Consider the following 22,222-nt stretch of genomic DNA (forward strand, 5'->3'; position numbering starts at 1 on the left):
GCAGGTTCCTGCCACGCCCACTAAGACCTCACCGTCTGAGACTCACCCCTCTATTCGCAGCACACCACCCTCATCGTGCTACGGTTTCCCCACCCCACCGGCTCAGCATACCTCTCCGTTAGCAGGCGCCACTTACGAGCTCTCTACCCACGTTCATCCTAATGACATTTGTGGTTTATCTGTCGTCGTTAGTGGTGATACCGCATTAGTGCTGCTTATGTGTGATGATTAGTGTGACTCGTTAAGTGGTGTGTCACAACGTGTAATGAAGCGTTTCAAAATCTCTCGAAGTGCTGCGTGTGGCAACCTACGTGCTTACGTTAGGCCAATTGGAAAGGTGATCATTAGGTTCCCTGCCGACAACACCCTTCCACACCAGCGCTCCGGCACCGGACGACGACTACAACCGTTGACGTCGCTTCAAGACTTCAGCATCAGCATTCCAGGATTTGCTCCATGCTCTAAGCTGATTTCAGGGAAGTGTGACACCTAGCAAAGTTCTGAAGTATGTTGTTTAGAATTGCTATAAGTTTGCAGATGCCTGTGAAATAACATATACAGAATCAATGTGCAAGACACTGTTGCTGTCACAAATTGAACTGTACTAACCCGTAAAGCTAATTCTCAATTTAATTTGATTTGAAACATGATCATGATATCACAAAACTCTCATCAGCTACTTTTCCACTGATCAAAATGTTAGCTATAGCCTATGTCAAATGATACGGCTGGTTCATTACTAACTCCTACAAGTCCAATGCGCCTACTGTATTCAGTGGTCTTGCTAAACAGAGAGGTCTATTCAAATTATGTTAAGTTTATTTCCATTTATACCTTCTAACAAGATATAACCTGCACTTCTCTCGTCTTATTTCAAGAGTATACAGTTCTAGCTTTGCTGATAACATTTTGTCCTCTAAACTAAAATTTACAACTACATTATTCAGAAGTGAAACGGCGCTTGACAAACCAAAATTTCACAAAGTAAATTAACATATTTTCAAAGGTTGGGGTAACTCACTGATAAAAATCACATTTGTATCGTTTGATTTGCAGATGACAAGCTATCAGTGCTGGGCACCATATAGATGGTCCTGCAAAACCGTATAATGTAAAATTACGGTAAGAACAAAACCTGTCTTTAGGCCTCATTTTGTTAGATCAGTTACATCCTAAATTACGATACCTTTATACTGTTTTCAATAAAACAAAACCCACTGAGGGTGGCACAGAGGTGCTGGAACATGCTGGGGTAGCAAGAAAACACAGTATGTTTGCATTAAAGGCAGAATCTATATCCAATAATTATCTGGAGTTTGGGCATTTGTTCTCTGCTGTCTTTACAACATGAATCTACATGGCAGTAAGATAAATGCAACAACACCAATTTGGTGGTGTGCAACTGATATTATTTACTTGCCCCTATTAGTAAAAAGCATATAGTAATGAATGCTACAAAGAACTGTCCGTTAAATTTTACTTACAGCAGTGGCGGCGTAGTGTGCTAATGTTGGCAATGTGCAATCTATCTTCACAAGCACACTGAGAATGTGAATCAAAGTTTTTCAATTAAATCACGGGAGAAGGTAGGTGGCTTAACATTTATTCGTAACAATGATACACTTACCACCTCCCACAACTTAATTTAGAAACACTGACCCACTTAATTAGTGTGCTCGTCCAGATCAATTGCACACCGCCAACATCAGTACATTATACTGCAGCTGCTTTAAGTAAAATTTTACCCACAAAATATTTAAACTTGCCATAGACACTGCAAAAGAAAATATGTCCTGTTATTAAACAATACAGAGAAAATAGACTATAACATAAAAAGAACAAAAATGACAGAGACAAGCAACCACCAAAAGACCATTCAGTAAGAGACAAATTGTCTACCATTTCAGCCAATGTAATGATGAACTTCCCAAATGACTGTCAAATACACTTATTTGAAACTTTAATGTAGAATTTCGGACTACATTAGGAAAAGCTATATGCTAGGATCCAACATTGATGTGTGTATAATAAACTGAAAATACTGTTTCACGTGAAAAGCAAACAACCCTACACCCACTGTGTTTTGAAGACATTTATTGCAGCACAGCAGCAGATAGAAAATCAGTTGCATAATTTGAAGGCATAAAAGCAGCATATCTTTGCTGCACTAAAACCATGTGTGTTCAAATTTCAGATGATAATCAACAAGCATAAAATTTACAGTAATGATTCATTTAGGTCTAACTAATGTACATATCAAGATATAAGGATGACACATGAAGCCAGCAGGCAAAAAAGAAATAAAGCAATCTCATGATAGCGGAAATAAATCTCACACAACCATTTTTTATGTTAAAATGCTTTTTAAACCAGAAACCTTCCAAACATGTGACATCTTTTGAGTAAGTTAACACACAGTAGCACATCACTATGCCTTACACGTGCTTTTATCTGTATAGCCTCCTCTGTTAGCAGTTATACATTATACTTCTGAAAGAGTGGAATACTGTGAGACAACGCAAGAAAGAAAGATCTGTCAACATTTTATTACTATCATGCAACGAATGACACTTTTGAAGCATTATGGTTAATATACAGTGAAAACGTTTGACTTGTAGGTGATCCCTGAAGACAAACATTCTTTGCTTTCAGCAGTATTCATTTTCTGTTTACCATGCATGACAACCTCTTAAGCATTGATATTAATTGTGTATTTACGGACCTCGATGTCTCTTCCCTCAAATAATTTAGATAGTGCAGAATAAATGCTCCTCTCGTGCATTTTGTCTCTTGCAGCGTCGATGACCATTGTCCCTACAAAAAGAAAACTAGTTACAACCGTTTAGGATCATCTTCCCAATATGTTATTCGACACTAAATACATGAAAATATGACTCATTATTTGAAAAAGAAAATTAAATTACTAACACTACAGTCTCTTAATGTCAACCAGGCAATGACATCCTCCACAACAACATTCCCGGCTAAAACTTCATTCAATATTTCCGCCGCCATCCCTTCTTATTCATATGACGTTGTTTTAATACTACAGTGGCACATGCAGACTTCGGTGAAAAATAAAAACCATGAAAGTACATGTGTTATTTAAGTAAATGTAGTACTATGTTCACATCTGTGTTAACCAAATACTTTTTTTTCCCTCATAGCGCTTCTAATTTTAATCTTTGCATTAAACAGCTCCTATAATTCTTTGGACTCGAAATCTCTGGAATTCCCGCGAAAAACAGGACAGAAGCGTCTTTGGCGGCGAAATTTTAAAGTGTGTGTTTGTAAATGTTATAATCGCAATATTGGCAGACAATGCCGAAAAGAGTGTGTCCATTCGATTTTGATTTCTTCCCACAGCAAAAAATTCATGTTAGCGAAAAAGAAGTGAACTCGGGCGTCCTAATGGAAAACCACATGAAACAGGTACAAGGTAATGGATATGTTTCTGAGTCTGTTCTGACGTGAGTGCAGGTGACAGTGCCCATCTATTTGAGCTATTAATAATCACCATTATTTTTTACAGATAAAACGATTGCCCTGTTGTATAAGGGAGCCAGGCAGTTTACTGATAAATTGAACGCAGCCCATGACAAAAACAATGGGGTGAAAGATTGTACGCATAGCGTACCTGACTCATATAAACAGTTGTTTCTAACCAGTAGCTGTCGGTTACAGACATATGGGAAAATTGAGGTAACTTTTTAAAATATACGAACACATTATAAGTCCCATCTCATTTGATGATAGTTCGAGAGGTGTACGGTGTATTAGCGGACGGATTACCGCCTGTCAACGACAGGTTGTAATTATTTCCATCTACTATACACATGGAACTAATTCAGAGTTCCTTAAAATATATTACTGGGTCTACAGTGAAATACGTGTACTATTTAAATAATGTTAACTAATGGATGAGCATAATTTAAAACTGACTTTCACATCTTTTAATAGTTAAACTCATTGAATCATAACTGCAAGTTAAAAGAAAAGTTTAACTTTTTCATCAGAAAAGAATAATTTGCTTTAGCTTTGATTGTAATTATTATTAATTTTTTACACAATGTCTTTTCACACCTAGGGATGCTTGATCTGGCACATCTGGAAAGTAAAGACTTTTCCCCATGTCTGTTGTATGAAGGTATGACACCTTCAAACTGCCTGTCTCTGTAGAACTGAATAAGTTTACAAAATGTGTTACACCTTTTTTGTCAGGAATGTTACTGCAACAAACATTCCAACGTCTAGTTTCGTAAGATCCGGGGCCATTTATGAGATAAATTTCATTATGTTCACGAATGGCTGAATTACGATCCTCTTCACAGTAAAAAGTGAGATCAACTAACTCCTGACTACCTATTTCTTCCATGTGTTCTGCATATTGTTAAGGTTCAGAGTCAGGTATGTCATGTAGAGAAAAAGCACAGTCAGATTCATTGCTGCTGTGACGGTTATTCCTCTGAGTGTTCTTCATTCTAAGAGTCCTCTTAATTTGTTTCATTGCAGAGGCACTCAGAAGAGATTGGTGGTTTACCAAGTGTGATTTGTCAACAGCTTCTCCTGGTGCCGCAACAGCTCTCCTCCTTCATTCATCTCCTCTTCAATGGACTCTGACTATAACTTCTGTGACAGGCTTGAGGATAATTCATGAGTGAATCACCAATTCTGGTAGGTGTACTGTTACCATCAGCTCTTTCTGCATCTGGGATTCAAGAACAAAATTCTTCTGCATTTAGTGGCACAATGCCACATTTCTTGAACCCAGATATGATGTTCGCTTTCATTTTCTCTCCTTTCTTCAAAGCAATGAGAAGTTTTGACAACTGTTTGGGAAATGCTGTTTTTTCAAGTGACTTGGAACTAGATTAGTTTCTCATCTTATAAACTGACAGTATGGCTCTCCATTTCCTACTACAGGGAGCAAAGACTGAAACATCCAGAGGTTGACACGGATGAGTGGAGGCTGGGGACAAGAACACAAAATGAATGTCATGAGTTCTGCATGCCTTGATTACTCTTGTATTCACAAGGTTACTAAGAGTGTCTCCTTTTAATCATTTGGGGCCAGATAGATTTTTTGCCCATGCCACAACAACATAAACCACTTTTCAAAATGCAGAGCATGAAACCATCCACTTGCTGTATTGCCATATTTTGTTCCTTTCAGTCCTCCTAAAAATCCACAACTCTGATAGCTGCTTTGAATGATAAACCATGAAAGGAGGAAGCAGTTCTCCTTATGCCGAAGGCGCAAACCTTAAAGACATAATAGCTTTGGTAGAGTTTATAACTCTTTCTGGATAGTTACATCCCCTACGAAATCCCCCCTTTTTTTTTTTTTTTACCCAGTGTAATCGGTCAAATTTGTATTGTCATAATTGAATATGTGGGATGGAGGAGTTCCTTCTGACGAGTCTTTCAAGTGACTAAAGTATGCTTTAAGCTGATCTTTTTGAGTGCTAGCTCTAAATGGGGAATATTTTAGCACTTTTTTACATTGTTTCACAAAAGAATAGTACCAGTCATCACCAGGTAAGTTAAAGTGTGAAATCTGCTTCCCCATCAAATCCAAGAAATTTTCCATGATGAGCCGTAGATCAAGGGCATCACGAGGCATTCCCCAATCTGCACACATGAGGATTTGTTCAAGGTTCTCCTCGTCTTCTTCACTTCTCAGTGCAGTCTGACATTGCCAAGTTATGTTATTATACTAAATACACCACACAATTTTATTTTTAAAAGTGATTCTGAAATGTAGTTATGTACTGCACTGAACAGCGTAAGGAGGGCTATGCGTGAAGCGTTCATTGAATTCGAAAGTAAAATTCTATGTACCGACTTGACAGAAAATCCTAGGAAGTTCTGGTCTTACGTTAAATCAGTAAGTGGCTTGAAACAGCATATCCAGACACTACGGGATGATGACGGCATTGAAACAGAGGATGACACGCGTAAAGCTGAAATACTAAACACCTTTTTCCAAAGCTGTTTCACAGAGGAAGACCGCACTGCAGTTCCTTCTCTAAATCCTCGCACAAACGAAAAAATGGCTGACATCGAAATAAGTGTCCAAGGAATAGAAAAGCAACTGGAATCACTCAATAGAGGAAAGTCCACTGGACCTGATGGGATACCAATTCGATTCTACACAGAGTACGCGAAAGAACTTGCCCCCCTTCTAACAGCCGTGTACCGCAAGTCTCTAGAGGAACGGAGGGTTCCAAATGATTGGAAAAGAGCACAGATAGTCCCAGTCTTCAAGAAGGGTCGTCGAGCAGATGCGCAAAACTATAGACCTATATCTCTTACGTCGATCTGTTGTAGAATTTTAGAACATGTTTTTTGCTCGCGTATCATGTCATTTCTGGAAACCCAGAATCTACTATGTAGGAATCAACATGGATTCCGGAAACAGCGATCGTGTGAGACCCAACTCGCTTTATTTGTTCATGAGACCCAGAAAATATTAGATACAGGCTCCCAGGTAGATGCTATTTTTCTTGACTTCCGGAAGGCGTTCGATACAGTTCCGCACTGTCGCCTGATAAACAAAGAAAGAGCCTACGGAATATCAGACCAGCTGTGTGGCTGGATTGAAGAGTTTTTAGCAAACAGAACACAGTATGTTGTTATCAATGGAGAGACGTCTACAGATGTTAAAGTAACCTCTGGCGTGCCACAGGGGAGTGTTATGGGACCATTGCTTTTCACAATATATATAAATGACTTAGTAGATAGTGTCGGAAGTTCCATGCGGCTTTTCGCGGATGATGCTGTAGTATACAGAGAAGTTGCAGCATTAGAAAATTGTAGCGAAATGCAGGAAGATCTGCAGCGGATAGGCACTTGGTGCAGGGAGTGGCAACTGACCCTTAACATAGACAAATGTAATGTATTGCGAATACATAGAAAGAAGGATCCTTTATTGTATGATTATATGATAGCGGAACAAACACTGACAGCAGTTACGTATGTAAAATATCTGGGAGTATGCATGCGGAACGATTTGAAGTGGAATGATGATATAAAATTAATTGTTGGTAAGGCGGGTACCAGGTTGAGATTCATTGGGAGAGTGCTTAGAAAATGTAGTCCATCAACAAAGGAGGTGGCTTACAAAACACTCGTTCGACCTATACTTGAGTATTGCTCATCAGTGTGGGATCCGTACCAGGTCAGGTTGACGGAGGAGATAGAGAAGATCCAAAGAAGAGCGGCACGTTTCGTCACCGGGTTATTTGGTAACCGTGATAGCGTTACGGAGATGTTTAATAAACTCAAGTGGCAGACTCTGCAAGAGAGGCGCTCTGCATCGCGGTGTAGCTTGCTCGCCAGGTTTCGAGAGGGTGCGTTTCTGGATGAGGTATCGAATATATTGCTTCCCCCTACTTATACCTCCCGAGGAGATCACGAATGTAAAATTAGAGAGATTAGAGCGCGCACGGAGGCTTTCAGACAGTCGTTCTTCCTGCGAACCATATGCGACTGGAACAGGAAAGGGAGGTAATGACAGTGGCACGTAAAGTGCCCTCCGCCACACACCGTTGGGTGGCTTGCGGAGTATCAATGTAGATGTAGATGTAGAACAAAAGAAATAGTTTCCAGTTACCTTGGAATGCTTAGGCAGACTACAGAAAATGTGTTTCACAAGTTGAAAGAAAAAGCACTGACAAAGACCAGGAAACAATGAATAAACGTAAAATGGGCACCAAATGCATCATTCATTGTTGTCTTGTGCAGTGAAAGCATTGGCACCTCTATTGGATGATCCAGGGACTTGCTAGGGTGCCAAAGGTGTTCTTATTCAAAAAGTGGCAAAGTTGCCCCAGTTTACAGTACACACTCTCTAGGCTTCAACTGTGAATGTATAAAAAATGTAAAGGAAAATTCTACTCACCATATAGTAGAGATGGTGAGTCACAGAAAGGCACAACAAATATACTGTCACAATATAAGCTTTCGGCCATCAATGCCTTAATTGATAGTAGACGACACACGCACACGCTGTGGCTTCAGCCAGAGGCAGCAATCGTGTGTGTCGGTTGCATTTTTGTGTGTGTGTGTGTGTGTGTGTGTGTGTGTGTGTGTGTGTGTGTGTGTGTGTGTGTATTTTCGACAAAGGCCTTGATGGCCAAAAGCTTATATTGTGACAGTGTTTTTGTTGTGCCTATTTGCGACTCAGCATCTCTGCTATATGGTGAGTAGCAACTGTCCTTTTCATAATATTTTTACATTCCGTCATGGGTTTTCCATTGTTTAATTTATCAAAAATGGTTAGCGTAAGGACAGTGCTATTTGGCAGTTTTTCTATTAAGACATGTAGTTATCTATGTACCATATGAGACTAAATCCTGAATTGGTCACCTTAGGATCCATGAAAATATCCATGATTTTACACGGAATGACCCTTAGACCATACATCCTTTGGGTGCCACAGATGATGTCTTACACAAAAATGTGTTTAGTCAGACCTTGTCAGCCTGTATTATGAACCATAATAATTAACTCACATCTGAATATCAGAAGTTTACGAAGTACGCCAATAATCATCTTCAAAACTTTGTCACTAATGGGACAGCAAGTGAGCATAGCATTGAATGTCCACCATTATTTTACAAGAACTATCTAAATTATGCACATATTTTCTTTTGAAAAATATTGAATTAACACTAATAAAACAATCCTCTACACAACAAAACACCAATAAATGTTACATTATTAATATTTACATATAAGAATTGCACTGTTCAAAAAGATTTCGGGCTTGCAGCCGGTCGTCGTAAACTTCATTGCACAATATTTCGGCTCGACAACTGCCAGCCATCTTCAGGTGAGCTGAACGAGGATTGACGAAGGCGTTCTCCGCTCCATCTTACATAGTGCGCTGATAGTACTGCACACGTGTGTTGCAGTCACGGAGACAGAAGGGCCACACTGCCCAGCGACAGTGCCCTCGCTGGTGGAACTGCAATACTCAGCTGCTGTCGGTATTGTCGCCGGCCATAGCTATCAAAGTCTTCTGGCGTCTTTGTCTCGAGCAAATTTCGGAGATTACGGGATTCCGTGAGTTATTCAATTAGTAACAATTGTCACGATTCATTAGATTTCCCGCAATGGGTATTTCAACGTATTCTTTGATAATGGAGTCCCAGAAAGTTGCTGTGGCCAAAATCGAAGTTTTGTAGTACTCCATTGAATGTCTGTTAGAAATACAATGTTCTGCAACGACAGACTTACTGGGTTGCAGTAGACGAGTGCAACATTGATGTTCTGTACAACGCTCTTCCACTGTACGCGTTGTCTGTCCTATATAGGCCATACCACATTGACGCGGTATTTTGTGAATTCCCGCCTTCCGCAGTAATAAATCATCCTTCACTGATCCCAGCAAATCCGAAACCTTAGAAGGTAGACGAAAAACCACTTTCACATGAAAATTATTAAGAATCCTCGCTATCTTGAAGTAGATATTTCCAAGAAAGGAAGAAAAGCTAGGGACTTGGCTGGTGCATTCTCCTCTTTATCCACTTCCCAGTTCCTGGCTTTAGTTGAGTAGGCCCTGTTAATTTGATGGGTCGAGTATCCATTGTCTCTGAACACCGTCCTTAAATGTGCAAGTTCCTTAGGCAAATTCTCTGCATCCGACACCATATGTGCCCTGTGCACAAGGGTTTTAAGTACACTCGTGGTCTGGGATGGGTGATGGCAACTTGAAGATTGCAAGTACAAATCAGTGTGAGGGGGCATACGATAGACAGAATGTCCCACCGAGCCATCACTCTTCTGTTTAACCAATTCCTGAATGTTTTGGTTAAAATAAGAAAACTATGAAATCCCTCAAAAATTAAAGCTCATCCGGTTTTGATGGTGTTTCCAATAAAGTAATAAAGGTTCATTCCCATGTAAAAAGCCCAGTCTTACCTGAAATATGTGATACTTCACTAACTCATGGTATTTTTCCACAGAGACTGTAATATGCTGTTGTCAAACCACTCTTTAAGAAACATTATCCTTACCACCACAGAACATTCCATTCCTCGCACTTCCTCTTTATTGCGCAGTGTTCCAGTCCCTTGGTGGAATGAGGCATGCCGCAATGCACAATTCGTGTGCGGAGACATGCTCTCCACATTTTTAACCGTCATTCTACAATGGCAAACTGCATTCGTTATAAACAGTAGCGTGCACATTGTCGTCACATTCTTCGGGATAGCAAAAAAGCTGGCTGGATTTCATTTACTAGTTCTTTTAACAGTTCCACTCCATCTTCCATCACATGGGCCAGCTTCAGACGACTCTCTGGGACCAAGGTCCAGTCCCCAGTTTCCAGCCTGACATTAGCACATGATGTCATAGGGACCCTATTGCTATCTCCAACACCTTGCGCTGCCATTTTGCGGAGGTTTCGAGCTCCTCACACTATCATCCTGCCTTCCTCTGTCAGAAACGAGTGGAAGAGGCTTGGGCAGTACCCTCATCTTCTCAGAATCGTGTGTGCTATAATGCCGCCTTTACTATGAGGGGGCTAAATCATGCTCTCACCTCGTCCTGATCCTCTGCCCCAGGGCCGGATGATGTTCACATTCAGATGTTGTAGAACCTCTCTCTTGCAGGCAAGCACTTTCTCCTTCATACGTGCAATCCCATCTCTCTACATGTGGGGCTTCTTTGGCCACATGCCTCATTTCCTTCAGGAATTTTTAAAAGACCGCGTTTTCAACGTATGTGTGGGTTCTGCCTTGTCGGACACCTTTATCCAGGAAAACGGTGTGCCTCAGGGTTCCGACCTGAGCGTCGTCCTCTTTGCTATCGCCATTAACTCTATTATGGGCTATCTCCCACCAGGCATCTCGGGGTCCCATTTTGTTGACGATGTTGCCATCTATTGCAGTTCTCCATGGACTTGTCTCATTGAGCAGCATCTTCAGCAATGTCTCGATCATCTTTACTGATGGAGTATCAACAGTGGCTTTCGCTTTTCCACTGACAAAACCATTCATATGAATTTCTGGCAGTGTAATTGGTTTCTTACACAGTCTTTGTCTTTGGCCTGTTGCTCTTCCATTCGTTGAAACTACAAAATTCCTGGAGCTCTTGCTTGATAGGAAACTTTCTTGAACCTCCCATGTGACTTACCTGGCCGCCCACTGTACGTGGTCCCTGAATGTCGAATGTCCTATGTGTCCTCAGTGGTACTTCCTGGGGAATGGATTGGACAGCCCTACTCCATTTATAGTGGTCCCTTGTTCGTTCAAAACTATACTATGGGTGTATCGTTCATGCATCTGCACATATGTCCATCTTATACAGTCTCAATACGATCTACCATCGTGGCATCTGTTTGGCCACTGGTGCCGTGTACACTAGCCTGGTTGAGAGTCTGTATGCAGAAGCTGCTGAACTACCATTGTCATACCGCTGTGACTCTATCGCCATAGTTTAATGACCTTCGCATGGAACTTCGTGATAGTATCTATGAGTACCCTGATGGCTGTCGGACTGACCATGGTGTCGGATGTGCCTTTGTCATTGGCACTGTTGGTTTTCGGTATCAGCTTGCAGAACACTGCTCAGTATTTACAGTAGGCTTCACCCTGTATCCGACCATGCAGTACATCCAGAGACACAGGCATTTTAATTGCGTCATCTGCTCCAACTCTCTCAATGCCCTTCAGAGCCTCTGTGTGCTGTACATCAGCCATCCCTTAGTGCAACAGACCCAGGAAAGCTGTCACTTGCTCACTCTTGATGGAGCCACTGTGATGTGTATGTGGGTTCCTGGTCACATCGGTCTGATGGGAAACAAGGCTGCTGATGTTACTGCTAAGGCTGCAGTCCTGGTACCTTGGCCTGCTATTTCTTCCATTCCCTCCAATGATCTCTGTGTGGCCACCTGCCTGCAGGTGTTGTCACTTTGGCATCACCCTAGTCCTCCCTTCATGGGAACGAGCTCCAGGAAATTTAACCTCTCCCTTCGGCTTGGACAACCTCCTCTCGGTCCCCTCGCCATGAGGACATCATTTTAGCTAGGTTGCATGTTGGGCACTGTCTTTTTAGCCATCGCCATTTGTTACATGGTGCTCCCCCATCAATTTGTGCTCATTGTTCTCAACCTTTGATGGTTCACCATTTCCTAATGGAATACCCCTTTTTTAACCACTATGTTCCAATTTATGTTTACTGTCTGAGTTATCAGTCTTTTTAGCAAATAACGCGTGGGCAGTAGACCGCGTTTTACTTTTTATCTGTTGTAGCAATATGGTGAAGGACATTTAATCTTTAGTTCAGGACCTCTGTTTCTTTGTGGCATATTTTATGAACCTTTCTCCAAGTACCTGTTTTCAACTGTCTTTCCTTCAGTTTCTTGGGCTTAACGTGTAGTTGCTTTTACCTCTTCTTTTCTTTTTTTCCTCCCCCTTCATATTCTACGGTTCTGACATGGACGCATATGACCCTCATTTTTGTCCTCTAAAACAAAACAAGCAACAATATTTGCAACAATAATAACCTTAGCAAATCACAGTTTGTGTTTCAGAACGGTTGCTCTACTGAGAATGCCATTTACATGTTCACCCACCTGATTTTAAAAGCATTAAAGAATAAAATAGGGCCAGTTGGTATTTTGTGCAACCTGACTAATGCATTTGACTTGTGAATCACAGTATTCTCGTAGATAAATTGAACTTTTATGGGGTTGATGGTATAGCCAACCAATGGATAATGTCACATCTGATCAAAAGAATGCAGATAGTTGTCCTTAGTAATTCAACCAGTATAGTGGCCAAAATGGAAAAACTGGTAGGAGCCGACCTCGGCGAAGATCAGTTTGGATTCTGCAGAAATGTTGGAACATGTGAGGCAATACTGACCCTACGACTTATCTTAGAAAATAGATTAAGGAAAGGCAAACCTACATTTCTAGCATTTGTAGACTTAGAGAAAGCTTTTGACAATGTTGACTGGAATACTCTCTTTCAAATTCTAAAGGTGGCAGGGGTAAAATACAGGGAGCAAAAGGCTATTTACAATTTGTACAGAAAGCAGATGGCAGTTATAAGAGTCGAGGGGCATGAAAGGGAAGCAGCAGTTGGGAAGGGAGTGAGACAGGGTTGTAGCCTCTCCCCGATGTTATTCAATCTGTATATTGAGCAAGTAGTAAAGGAAACAAAAGAAAAATTCGGAGTAGGTATTAAAGTGCATGGAGAAGAAATAAAAACGTTGAGGTTCGCCAATGACATTGTAATTCTGTCAGAGACAGCAAAGGACTTGGAAGAGCAGTTGAACGGAATGGACAGTGTCTTGAAAGGAGGATATAAGATTAACATCAACATAGGAAAACGAGGATAATGGAATGTAGTCGAATTAAGTCGGGTGATGCTGAGGGAATTAGATTAGGAAATGAGACACTTAAAGTAGTAAAGGAGTTTTGCTATTTGGGGAGCAAAATAACTGATGATGGTCGAAGTAGAGAGGATATAAAATGTAGACTGGCAATGGCAAGGAAAGCGTTTCTGAAGAAGAGAAATTTGTTAACATCGAGTATAGATTTAAGTGTCAGGGAGGCGTTTCTGAAAGTATTTGTATGGAGTGTAGCCATGTGTGGAAGTGAAACATGGACAATAAATAGTTTAGACAAGAAGAGAATAGAAGCTTTCGAAATGTGGTGCTACAGAAGAATGCTGAAGATTAGATGGGTAGATCACATAACTAATGAGGAGGTATTGAATAGAATTGGGGAGAAGAGAAGTTTGTGGCACAACTTGACAAGAAGAGGCGACCGGTTGGTAGGACATGTTCTAAGGCATCAAGGGATCACAAATTTAGCATTGGAGGGCAGCGTGGAGGGTAAAAATCGTAGAGGGAGACCAAGAGATGAATACACTAAGCAGATTCAGAAGGATGTAGGCTGCAGTAAGTACTGGGAGATGAAGAAGCTTGCACAGGATAGAGTAGCATGGAGAGCTGCATCAAACCAGTCTCAGGACTGAAGACGACAACAACAACAACAGTCTGGGGGACATAATTCTGACGACTGGTTCCCCAAGGTACAGTCTTAAGTCCACTATTGTTCTTCATATATGTAAACAATCCTCTGTATAAGAAACACAACAATCAACAATATTATGGAAGGGATAGTTGTTACTCACCGTATAGCAGAGATGCTGAGTTGCAGACAGGCACAATGTGAGGTTTCGGCCAACAAGGACTTTGTCGAAAAAAATAAAACATACACACACTCATGCAAATGTATTTCGCACACATGGTTGCAGTCTCTGGCTGTTGAAGCCAGACTGCAAGCAACTGCAAGCAGCAGTGCATGTTGAGAGAGCCAATTGGGTAGTGGGGGGTAAGGAAGAGGCTGGGGCGGGAAGGGAGACGGATGGCAGGGTAGGGGTGGGGGACAATAAAGTGCTGCTTGTGGGAGTGTACAGGGACGAGATGGAGAGAGGGTAGGGCAGCTAGGTGCAGTTGGGAGGTCAGGCAGAGTTGGGGGGGGGGGGGGGGGGATAGTGCAAAAGGATATAAGTAAAAAGACAGAGGGTGCATTGACGGAATAGAGGGCTGTGTAGTGCTACAATGGGAACAGAGAAGGTGCTAGAAGGGTAAGGACAATGACTGACAAAAGTTGATGCCAGGAGGGTTACTGGAACATAGGATGTATTGCAGGGAGAGTTCCCATATGTGCAGTTCAGAAAGCTAGTTTTGGTGGGAAGTATCCAAGTGGCACAGGCTGTGAAGCAATTATTGAAATGTCCCGCTGTTCCTTGGTCACAGTTTGTCGGTGGTCATTCATGTGGGCAGACAGCTTGTTGGTTGTCATGCCCACATAGATTTCAGCACAGTGGTTGGAGCTTAGCTTGGAGGTCACATGACTAGTTTCACAGGTAGCTCTGCCCTACAACAAGCATAATTAGTTGTTTTTGCAGACGACGCTAGTATTGTAACCACTCCAAGCATACATACAGAAACAGAAGAAATGGTAAACAAAAATCATTGCAAATCTTGGGGAGAGAGAAATCAGTAATTTTACATATTTTGCATATTTTCATTCAGTAAAGTCATTTGGAATAATCTTCTGGGGTAACTCATGCTCAAGAAAGAAAGTCAGTCTTCATTGCTGTGAGAATTGTATGGTGCTCACCCATGATCATCATATAGACATCTGTTTAAGGACTTGGGCATTCTGATTACTGCTTCACAGTATATTTATTCCCTCATGAAGTTTGTTGTAAATAAACCACTACAGTTTGAAAGGACATAATTAAAATACCAGAAGGAACAATGTCATTCATTACTCCATACTAAGGTTGTCTTTAGCACAAAAACTGATGCACAATGCTGCAACAAAAACTTTTAGTCACTTACCAAGTGATATAAAATGTCTGACAGACAGCAAAGTAAAATTTGAAAACTGAGAAAGTTTCTCTTTGACAAACCCCTCCTATTCCGTTGAAGAATATATATTGTCGTAATGTGTGTAGAAGGTGGTGGGTGGGAACTGCTAACTCACATCTGTGTACAGTATCCTTTTTCTTTAAGGGGAAAAAACTTAGAAATGTTCAGCACATAACCATATGTACAAATTAATTTACAATGTGAATGTAAAAAGAGTCATTTCACATCATTTTGTTCTATTGTGCAAAATGATCCTTGGAACACAAATCTAATTAACTAAATAAACAAGTGAAGTTTTTCATAAAGTTTTGGTTCTGTTCTTGAAACTGAACCAAAGAAACATTGAATGAATTTGGAAAGACAATAGTTTTGACTCAAACATTATCATATTGGGATTTTGTTACAAAGGAAGTGACTGAAATTAGAATAAACAGTGACAATTTTATCGGAGACCTGAGGTATACACTTATGCCTGCCCCCCAGGCAGGCTTTTAATTTATTTATTGCTTCCTGCAGACCTTCTCTCTCTCTCTCTCTCTGGTTTGATTGATTACAAAGTTATGTCTCAGTATAAAAATAGAAATTAATATTGATAACAGTGATCAGTAAGTAATAGTTATGAAAAAAAATAAAGGGAAACATTCCAAGTGTGTGTGTGTGTGTGTGTGTGTGTGTGTGTGTGTGTATATATATATAAAAACAAAGATGAGGTGACTTACCGAACAAAAGCGCTGGCAGGTCGATACACACACAAACATACACACAAAATTCAAGCTTTCGCAACAAACTGTTGCCTCATCAGGAAAGAGGGAAGGAGAGGGGAAGACGAAAGGAAGTGGGTTTTAAGGGAGAGGGTAAGGAGTCATTCCAATCCCGGGAGCGGAAAGACTTACCTTAGGGGGAAAAAAGGACAGGTATACACTCGTACACACGCACATATCCATCCACACATACAGACACAAGCAGACATATTTAAAGACAAAGAGTTTGGGCAGAGATGTCAGTCGAGGCAGAAGTGTAGAGGCAAAGAAGTTGTTGAACGACAGGTGAGGTATGAGTGGCGGCAACCTGAAATTAGCGGAGATTGAGGCCTGGCGGATGACGAGAAGAGAGGATATACTGAAGGGCAAGTTCCCATCTCCGGAGTTCGGATAGGTTGTTGTTGGTGGGAAGTATCCAGATAACCCGGACGGTGTAACACTGTGCCAAGATGTGCTGGCTGTGCACCAAGGCATGTTTAGCCACAGGGTGATCCTCATTACCAACAAACACTGTCTGCCTGTGTCCATTCATGCGAATGGACAGTTTGTTGCTGGTCATTCCCACATAGAATGCATCACAGTGTAGGCAGGTCAGTTGGTAAATCACGTGGGTGCTTTCACACGTGGCTCTGCCTCTGATCGTGTACACCTTCCGGGTTACAGGACTGGAGTAGGTGGTGGTGGGAGGGTGCATGGGACAGGTTTTGCATCGGGGGCGGTTACAGGGATAGGAGCCAGAGGGTAGGGAAGGTGGTTTGGGGATTTCATAGGGATGAACTAACAGGTTACGAAGGTTAGGTGGACGGCGGAAAGACACTCTTGGCGGAGTGGGGAGGATTTCATGAAGGATGGATCTCATTTCAGGGCAGGATTTGAGGAAGTCGTATCCCTGCTAGAGAGCCACATTCAGAGTCTGGTCCAGTCCCGGAAAGTATCCTGTCACAAGTGGGGCGCTTTTGTGGTTCTTCTGTGGGGGATTCTGGGTTTGAGGGGACGAGGAAGTGGCTCTGGTTATTTGCTTCTGTACCAGGTCGGGAGGGTAGTTGCGGGATGCGAAAGCTGTTTTCAGGTTGTTGGTGTATGATTCAGGGATTCCGGACTGGAGCAGATTCGTTTGCCACGAATATATAATTTTTCCCACGTGGAATGTTTCCTTCCATTATATATATATATATATATATATATATGGTTATAATAGAGGGAAACATACCACGTAGGAAATATATATCTAAAAACAAAGATGATGTGACTTACCAAATGAAAGTGCTGGCAGGTCGACAGACACACAAACAAACACAAACATACACACAAAATTCAAGCTTTCGCAACAAACTGTTGCCTCATCAGGAAAGAGGGAAGGAGAGGGGAAGACGAAAGGAAGTGGGTTTTAAAGGAGAGGGTAAGGAGTCATTCCAATCCCGGGAGAGGAAAGACTTACCTTAGGGGGAAAAAAGGACAGGTATACACTCGCACACACGCACATATCCATCCACACATACAGACACAAGCAGACATATTTAAACATATTTAAGGTAAGTCTTTAAATATGTCTGCTTGTGTCTGTATGTGTGGATGGATATGTGCGTGTGTGCGAGTGTATACCTGTCCTTTTTTCCCCCTAAGGTAAGTCTTTCCTCTCCCGGGATTGGAATGACTCCTTACCCTCTCCTTTAAAACCCACTTCCTTTCGTCTTCCCCTCTCCTTCCCTCTTTCCTGATGAGGCAACAGTTTGTTGCGAAAGCTTGAATTTTGTGTGTATGTTTGTGTTTGTTTGTGTGTCTGTCGACCTGCCAGCACTTTCATTTGGTAAGTCACATCATCTTTGTTTTTAGATATATATATATATATATATATATATATATATATATATATATAAAAAACAAAGATGATGTGACTTACCAAACGAAAGCACTGGCACGTCAATAGACACACAAACAAACATACACACAAAATTTAAGCTTTCGCAACAAACTGTTGCCTCATCAGGAAAGAGGGAAGGAGAGGGAAAGACGAAAGGATGTGGGTTTTAAGGGAGAGGGTAAGGAGTCGTTCCAATCCCGGGAGCGGAAAGACTTACCTTAGGGGGAAAAAAGGACGGGTATACACTTGCGCGCACACACACACACACACACACACACACACACACACACATATATATATCCATCCACACATATACAGACATCTCTGCCCAAACTCTTTGTCTTTAAATATGTCTACTTGTGTCTGTATATGTGTGGATGGATATGTGTGTGTGTGCGAGTGTATACCCGTCCTTTTTTCCCCCTAAGGTAAGTCTTTCCGCTCCCGGGATTGGAATGACTCCTTACCCTCTCCCTTAAAACCCACTTCCTTTCGTCTTTCCCTCTCCTTCCCTCTTTCCTGATGAGGCAACAGTTTGTTGCGAAAGCTTGAATTTTGTGTGTACGTATGTCTCTGTTTGTGTTTCTATAGACCTGCCAGCGCTTTCGTATGGTAAGTCACATCATCTTTGTTTTTAAATATATTTTTCCCGCGTGGAATGTTTCCCTCATCTATTATGAATCAGTACCAATATTGGTTGTGAATGCTCTTGAATGGATCGGAGCACATTACCATTCTATTTCTGCTGTAGTAGTAACTTGAAATGGGGGTGGGTTTTGTACATCGAGCGAAAGCAAAGACGGAGGCTTGATGTATGTAGGGAGGCAACAGCGGCAGATTCAAGTGTAGTGCCAGCTCTTCACACCACCAGACATCATTAGGTCCCTCAGTGGGATGGAGCTGCTGTGGGCTGTCCAACTTGCCTTCCACACAATGCATCACTAGGGCCCTCTCTGGAAGGTTTCAGACACTTCCACTGCATCTGTACAAGGTCTGTTCAAAACATTATGGGACATTCACAATTTTGCACCAGTGATGTGTTGGAGGGAAATGCGGTTAGATCCCTGCACACACCTGTGTTTAATGTGTAACTGCCAGAAGTTTCATTGTTGCATGTCTGTTAGATGATGTCCAGTGCTGTATTGAGTAGAACATGGTATCACACAGTTTGTGAATTTCGAGATGGCAGAATTAGAGGAGCAATGTGTTTGTATTACATTTTGCATGGTCCTCAAGAAAACCTTCTCAGAGAAATACCAAATGGTGCTGGAAGCCTATGGTGATGAGTGTTTAATCTGTAATCAGTGTTATGAATGGTTCACACAGTTTAAAAATGGCCAGACAGCAGTTAAAGATGCCCCTTGTTCAGGACACCCTGGTGTCTGTCGATGACATTCATATCAGGCCCATCAACGAAATTCTGTGTTTGAATGGAAGACTGACTGTCCAAGAGGTTGCAGAAGAATGTAACATTTCAGTTGGATGAGGTCATGAAGTCCTGACACAGCATCTTGGAATGCATCATGTTGCCACAAGTTTGTCCCACAGCTCATGAGTCAAGACTAGAAGACCTTCGCCTTGCAATCTGTGAAGATATTTTCCATCACACAGGTGAGAATGGGATGTTCTTTAAGAAAATCATAACTGGTGATAAGATGTGAGTCTACTGTTATGGTGTTGAGACCAAGTTTCAGTATTCTCATTGGGTTAAAAAAAGGTTCTCCAAGACCAAAAGAAGCTCGCCAGGTCAGGTCAAATGTCAAAGCCATATTAATAGTTTTGTTTGACATTGAAGGGTTAGTTCATCATGAATTCGTGCCACAGGTACAAACTGTTAATCGATAGTACTATCTGGATGTGTTGCAGTGCCTGTGAGAAAATGTGAGAAGGATCTAGATTGAAATGTGGTGAGACAATTCTTGACTGTTTCATCACGATAAAGGACTCGCGCATTCATCCCCGTTGGTGCATGTCTATTGCCCAAAAAACGAAATCACTGTGGTGCCTAATCCTCCTCACTCTCCAGACCTGGCCCCCACATATTTTTTTTATTTTGAAAGGTGAAAACCCAGTTGAAAGAACAAAGATTTGCAAAGATAGACGAGACAAAAGAAAATTTGCAGAAGGTGCTTTGCACGATCCAGCAATAGGCATACCAAGATGGCTTTGGAAGTGGTAGCAGCATTGGGAGCGGTGTATCAGTTGTGAAGAAGAGTACTTCAAATGAGACCATGTACAATAAGTAAAAGGTAAGCAAAGAAAAATTTTGTGGACAAAGTTTTGGAGTTTTTTGAGCAGACCTTATATAAGCAGAATACTGGTAGTTGATGATGTTGGTGGAGATGGGTCCTGAAAGCATGAGTGTTTTATTCAAATTGATGTGGCTTGTAAATTGAGAAGATTTTACTGAAACATGTTACCTCGAAAGACTCCAAGAACACAGGAGTTTCTTTTAAACAGCATTTTAGCACTGTCTGTAATGAAATGTTACTTTTTTTCCATAGGTGAAATTTACATTTTGGTGACACACTAATCTTTGTCATAGCCCAAGGCCTAGGTTAGGCTGGAAAGCGATGATTTGTTTGAGAGTTGGTGAAGCCTACAAATGTGAATGTGAAATCTTGGTTGAGGTGTCAGACTGATCTGTAATGTAACCAGAGGTCTAGGTTAGGCTGACATCTGATCGTTTCATTTTCCATTACTTTCTGTTTACTTGCATCCAGAGTTATGCAGCATACATCAATAACAGAAGTACCAAGATGCGGTGAAAGCAGGAAACAAAAACTCAGTGTAAAATTATTTACTATGTGTCTGTGTGTATTTGTATGTTGCGTTTTTCTCCAAATATTCAGTTTAATCACACTCTAGTGTCTAGTATGTTAAGTTTTTTTTTTTTTTTTACATTAAATATTTCACTTTTTCCAATGACCAGGTGAGATGGTGCAATGGTTAGCACACTGGACTCGCGTTGGGGAGGACAGTTGTTTGTACCCATAAGTTTCACAGAGATCTGTATTAACTTTGTAAATTAACAGTAGGTGAAATCCAAAAGACTCCCTTTGGCCTAAAAATGTTCTGTCTGCAGGTTGAATTGCCCCACAATATTGCCCCATGAAATCAAAGAATGAAATTGTCAAGGTAAACCAGTTTAAAGATAGCTTCATTTGTCTCTTGCAAGAAGTTGTAGATATGCCTTCCACAGGACCTTCTTAGCCTATATCTTGTGCTTCCCTAATTGTGCCATCATTTTAAAAGAGTGATTGTCAATCAGAACACAATTGGTGGGAATCTGGATGGGCAGTTTTTTTGTAATTAAGAGCCAACCTATTAGCTGTAGACGGAAGGGCATATCTCTGGAACAAGTTTGCTCTATCATTTGACATTCACATATGTAGTAGAGCCTAAGATTCTGGTTGACTTTGAACATGAGAAGTCAGCTTATATTCATCACTACAGGAGACATCCTGCTATAATCTCATTAGCTACCAGAAACTGAATCTCAACACACAATTTAGAATCCCTCCCCTCCATTCTCCTCCTGTCACCTCAAGGTGAACACTGCTAAACAATACTCCATAAAACACTCACATTAAAATGCATGCTCTGTTCTCAGCATTTGGTTTATAATATTACTGCTCAATGCATTCATTTATTATTTACTTATTGATGTAGTATGTTCTGTTTACTATGGGAGTTAGTGACTTGTTTGTTCCATTGATTATATTTCTGACCTCTTGTTACGATGTGGAACAAGATAAATTTACAATTATAGTACACTTTCTCAGTGAGAAACGTGGCAACATGCTAGTGATTTACTTGATTTCTTGAGTTACTTATATTTGTCCTGCACGCATTCAGTAACATTGGGAACCTGTATATGTAGAATACTAATGTATTTCTCCAAATGCAGATGGGGTTTGTATCAGCATCTCAGATTCTCCAAAATTTACTGTAAGAGCCACAGATTTATTCATTGTTCTGAAAACTGTAGAGTTAAATAATTCATGTAATCTGTACAGTATGCTGTGCTAAAGGTTAGGAAATATTCATCCTGATGTGTGTTCCCCAATAAGAATAACAGTTATTCTCATATCCTCACATTAGTTGGCTTTGCCAGCTCACAGCCTGTTTATCACTTTCCAATCTAACTTAGTTCCTGGGGGGCTACAATACAGATTGGTATGCCACCATGTGATGA

The 22,222-nt window shown here is 41.1% G+C and overlaps 2 protein-coding genes across 2 annotated transcripts in view; one reads left to right on the forward strand and one right to left on the reverse strand.

Moving 5' to 3' along the window:
- Positions 1 to 3,158, reverse strand: part of LOC126419927 (codanin-1) — a 178,362-nt gene extending 175,204 nt beyond the window's left edge. The window contains exons 1-2 of the mRNA XM_050087217.1: positions 2,929 to 3,158; positions 2,723 to 2,814 (exon numbers count right to left, since the gene is read on the reverse strand). Of these exons, the coding sequence (XP_049943174.1) occupies positions 2,723 to 2,814; positions 2,929 to 3,015 (179 nt within the window). The 5' untranslated portion in view covers positions 3,016 to 3,158. The remainder of the gene's footprint in view (positions 1 to 2,722; positions 2,815 to 2,928) is intronic.
- Positions 3,159 to 3,214: 56 nt separating this feature from the next.
- Positions 3,215 to 22,222, forward strand: part of LOC126419928 (apoptosis regulatory protein Siva-like) — a 28,721-nt gene continuing 9,713 nt past the window's right edge. The window contains exons 1-2 of the mRNA XM_050087218.1: positions 3,215 to 3,439; positions 3,533 to 3,702. Coding sequence (XP_049943175.1) covers positions 3,322 to 3,439; positions 3,533 to 3,702 — 288 coding nt within the window. The 5' untranslated portion in view covers positions 3,215 to 3,321. The remainder of the gene's footprint in view (positions 3,440 to 3,532; positions 3,703 to 22,222) is intronic.

The sequence above is a fragment of the Schistocerca serialis genome, chromosome 9 (assembly GCF_023864345.2).
Source record: "Schistocerca serialis cubense isolate TAMUIC-IGC-003099 chromosome 9, iqSchSeri2.2, whole genome shotgun sequence".
Classification (NCBI taxonomy): domain Eukaryota; kingdom Metazoa; phylum Arthropoda; class Insecta; order Orthoptera; family Acrididae; genus Schistocerca; species Schistocerca serialis.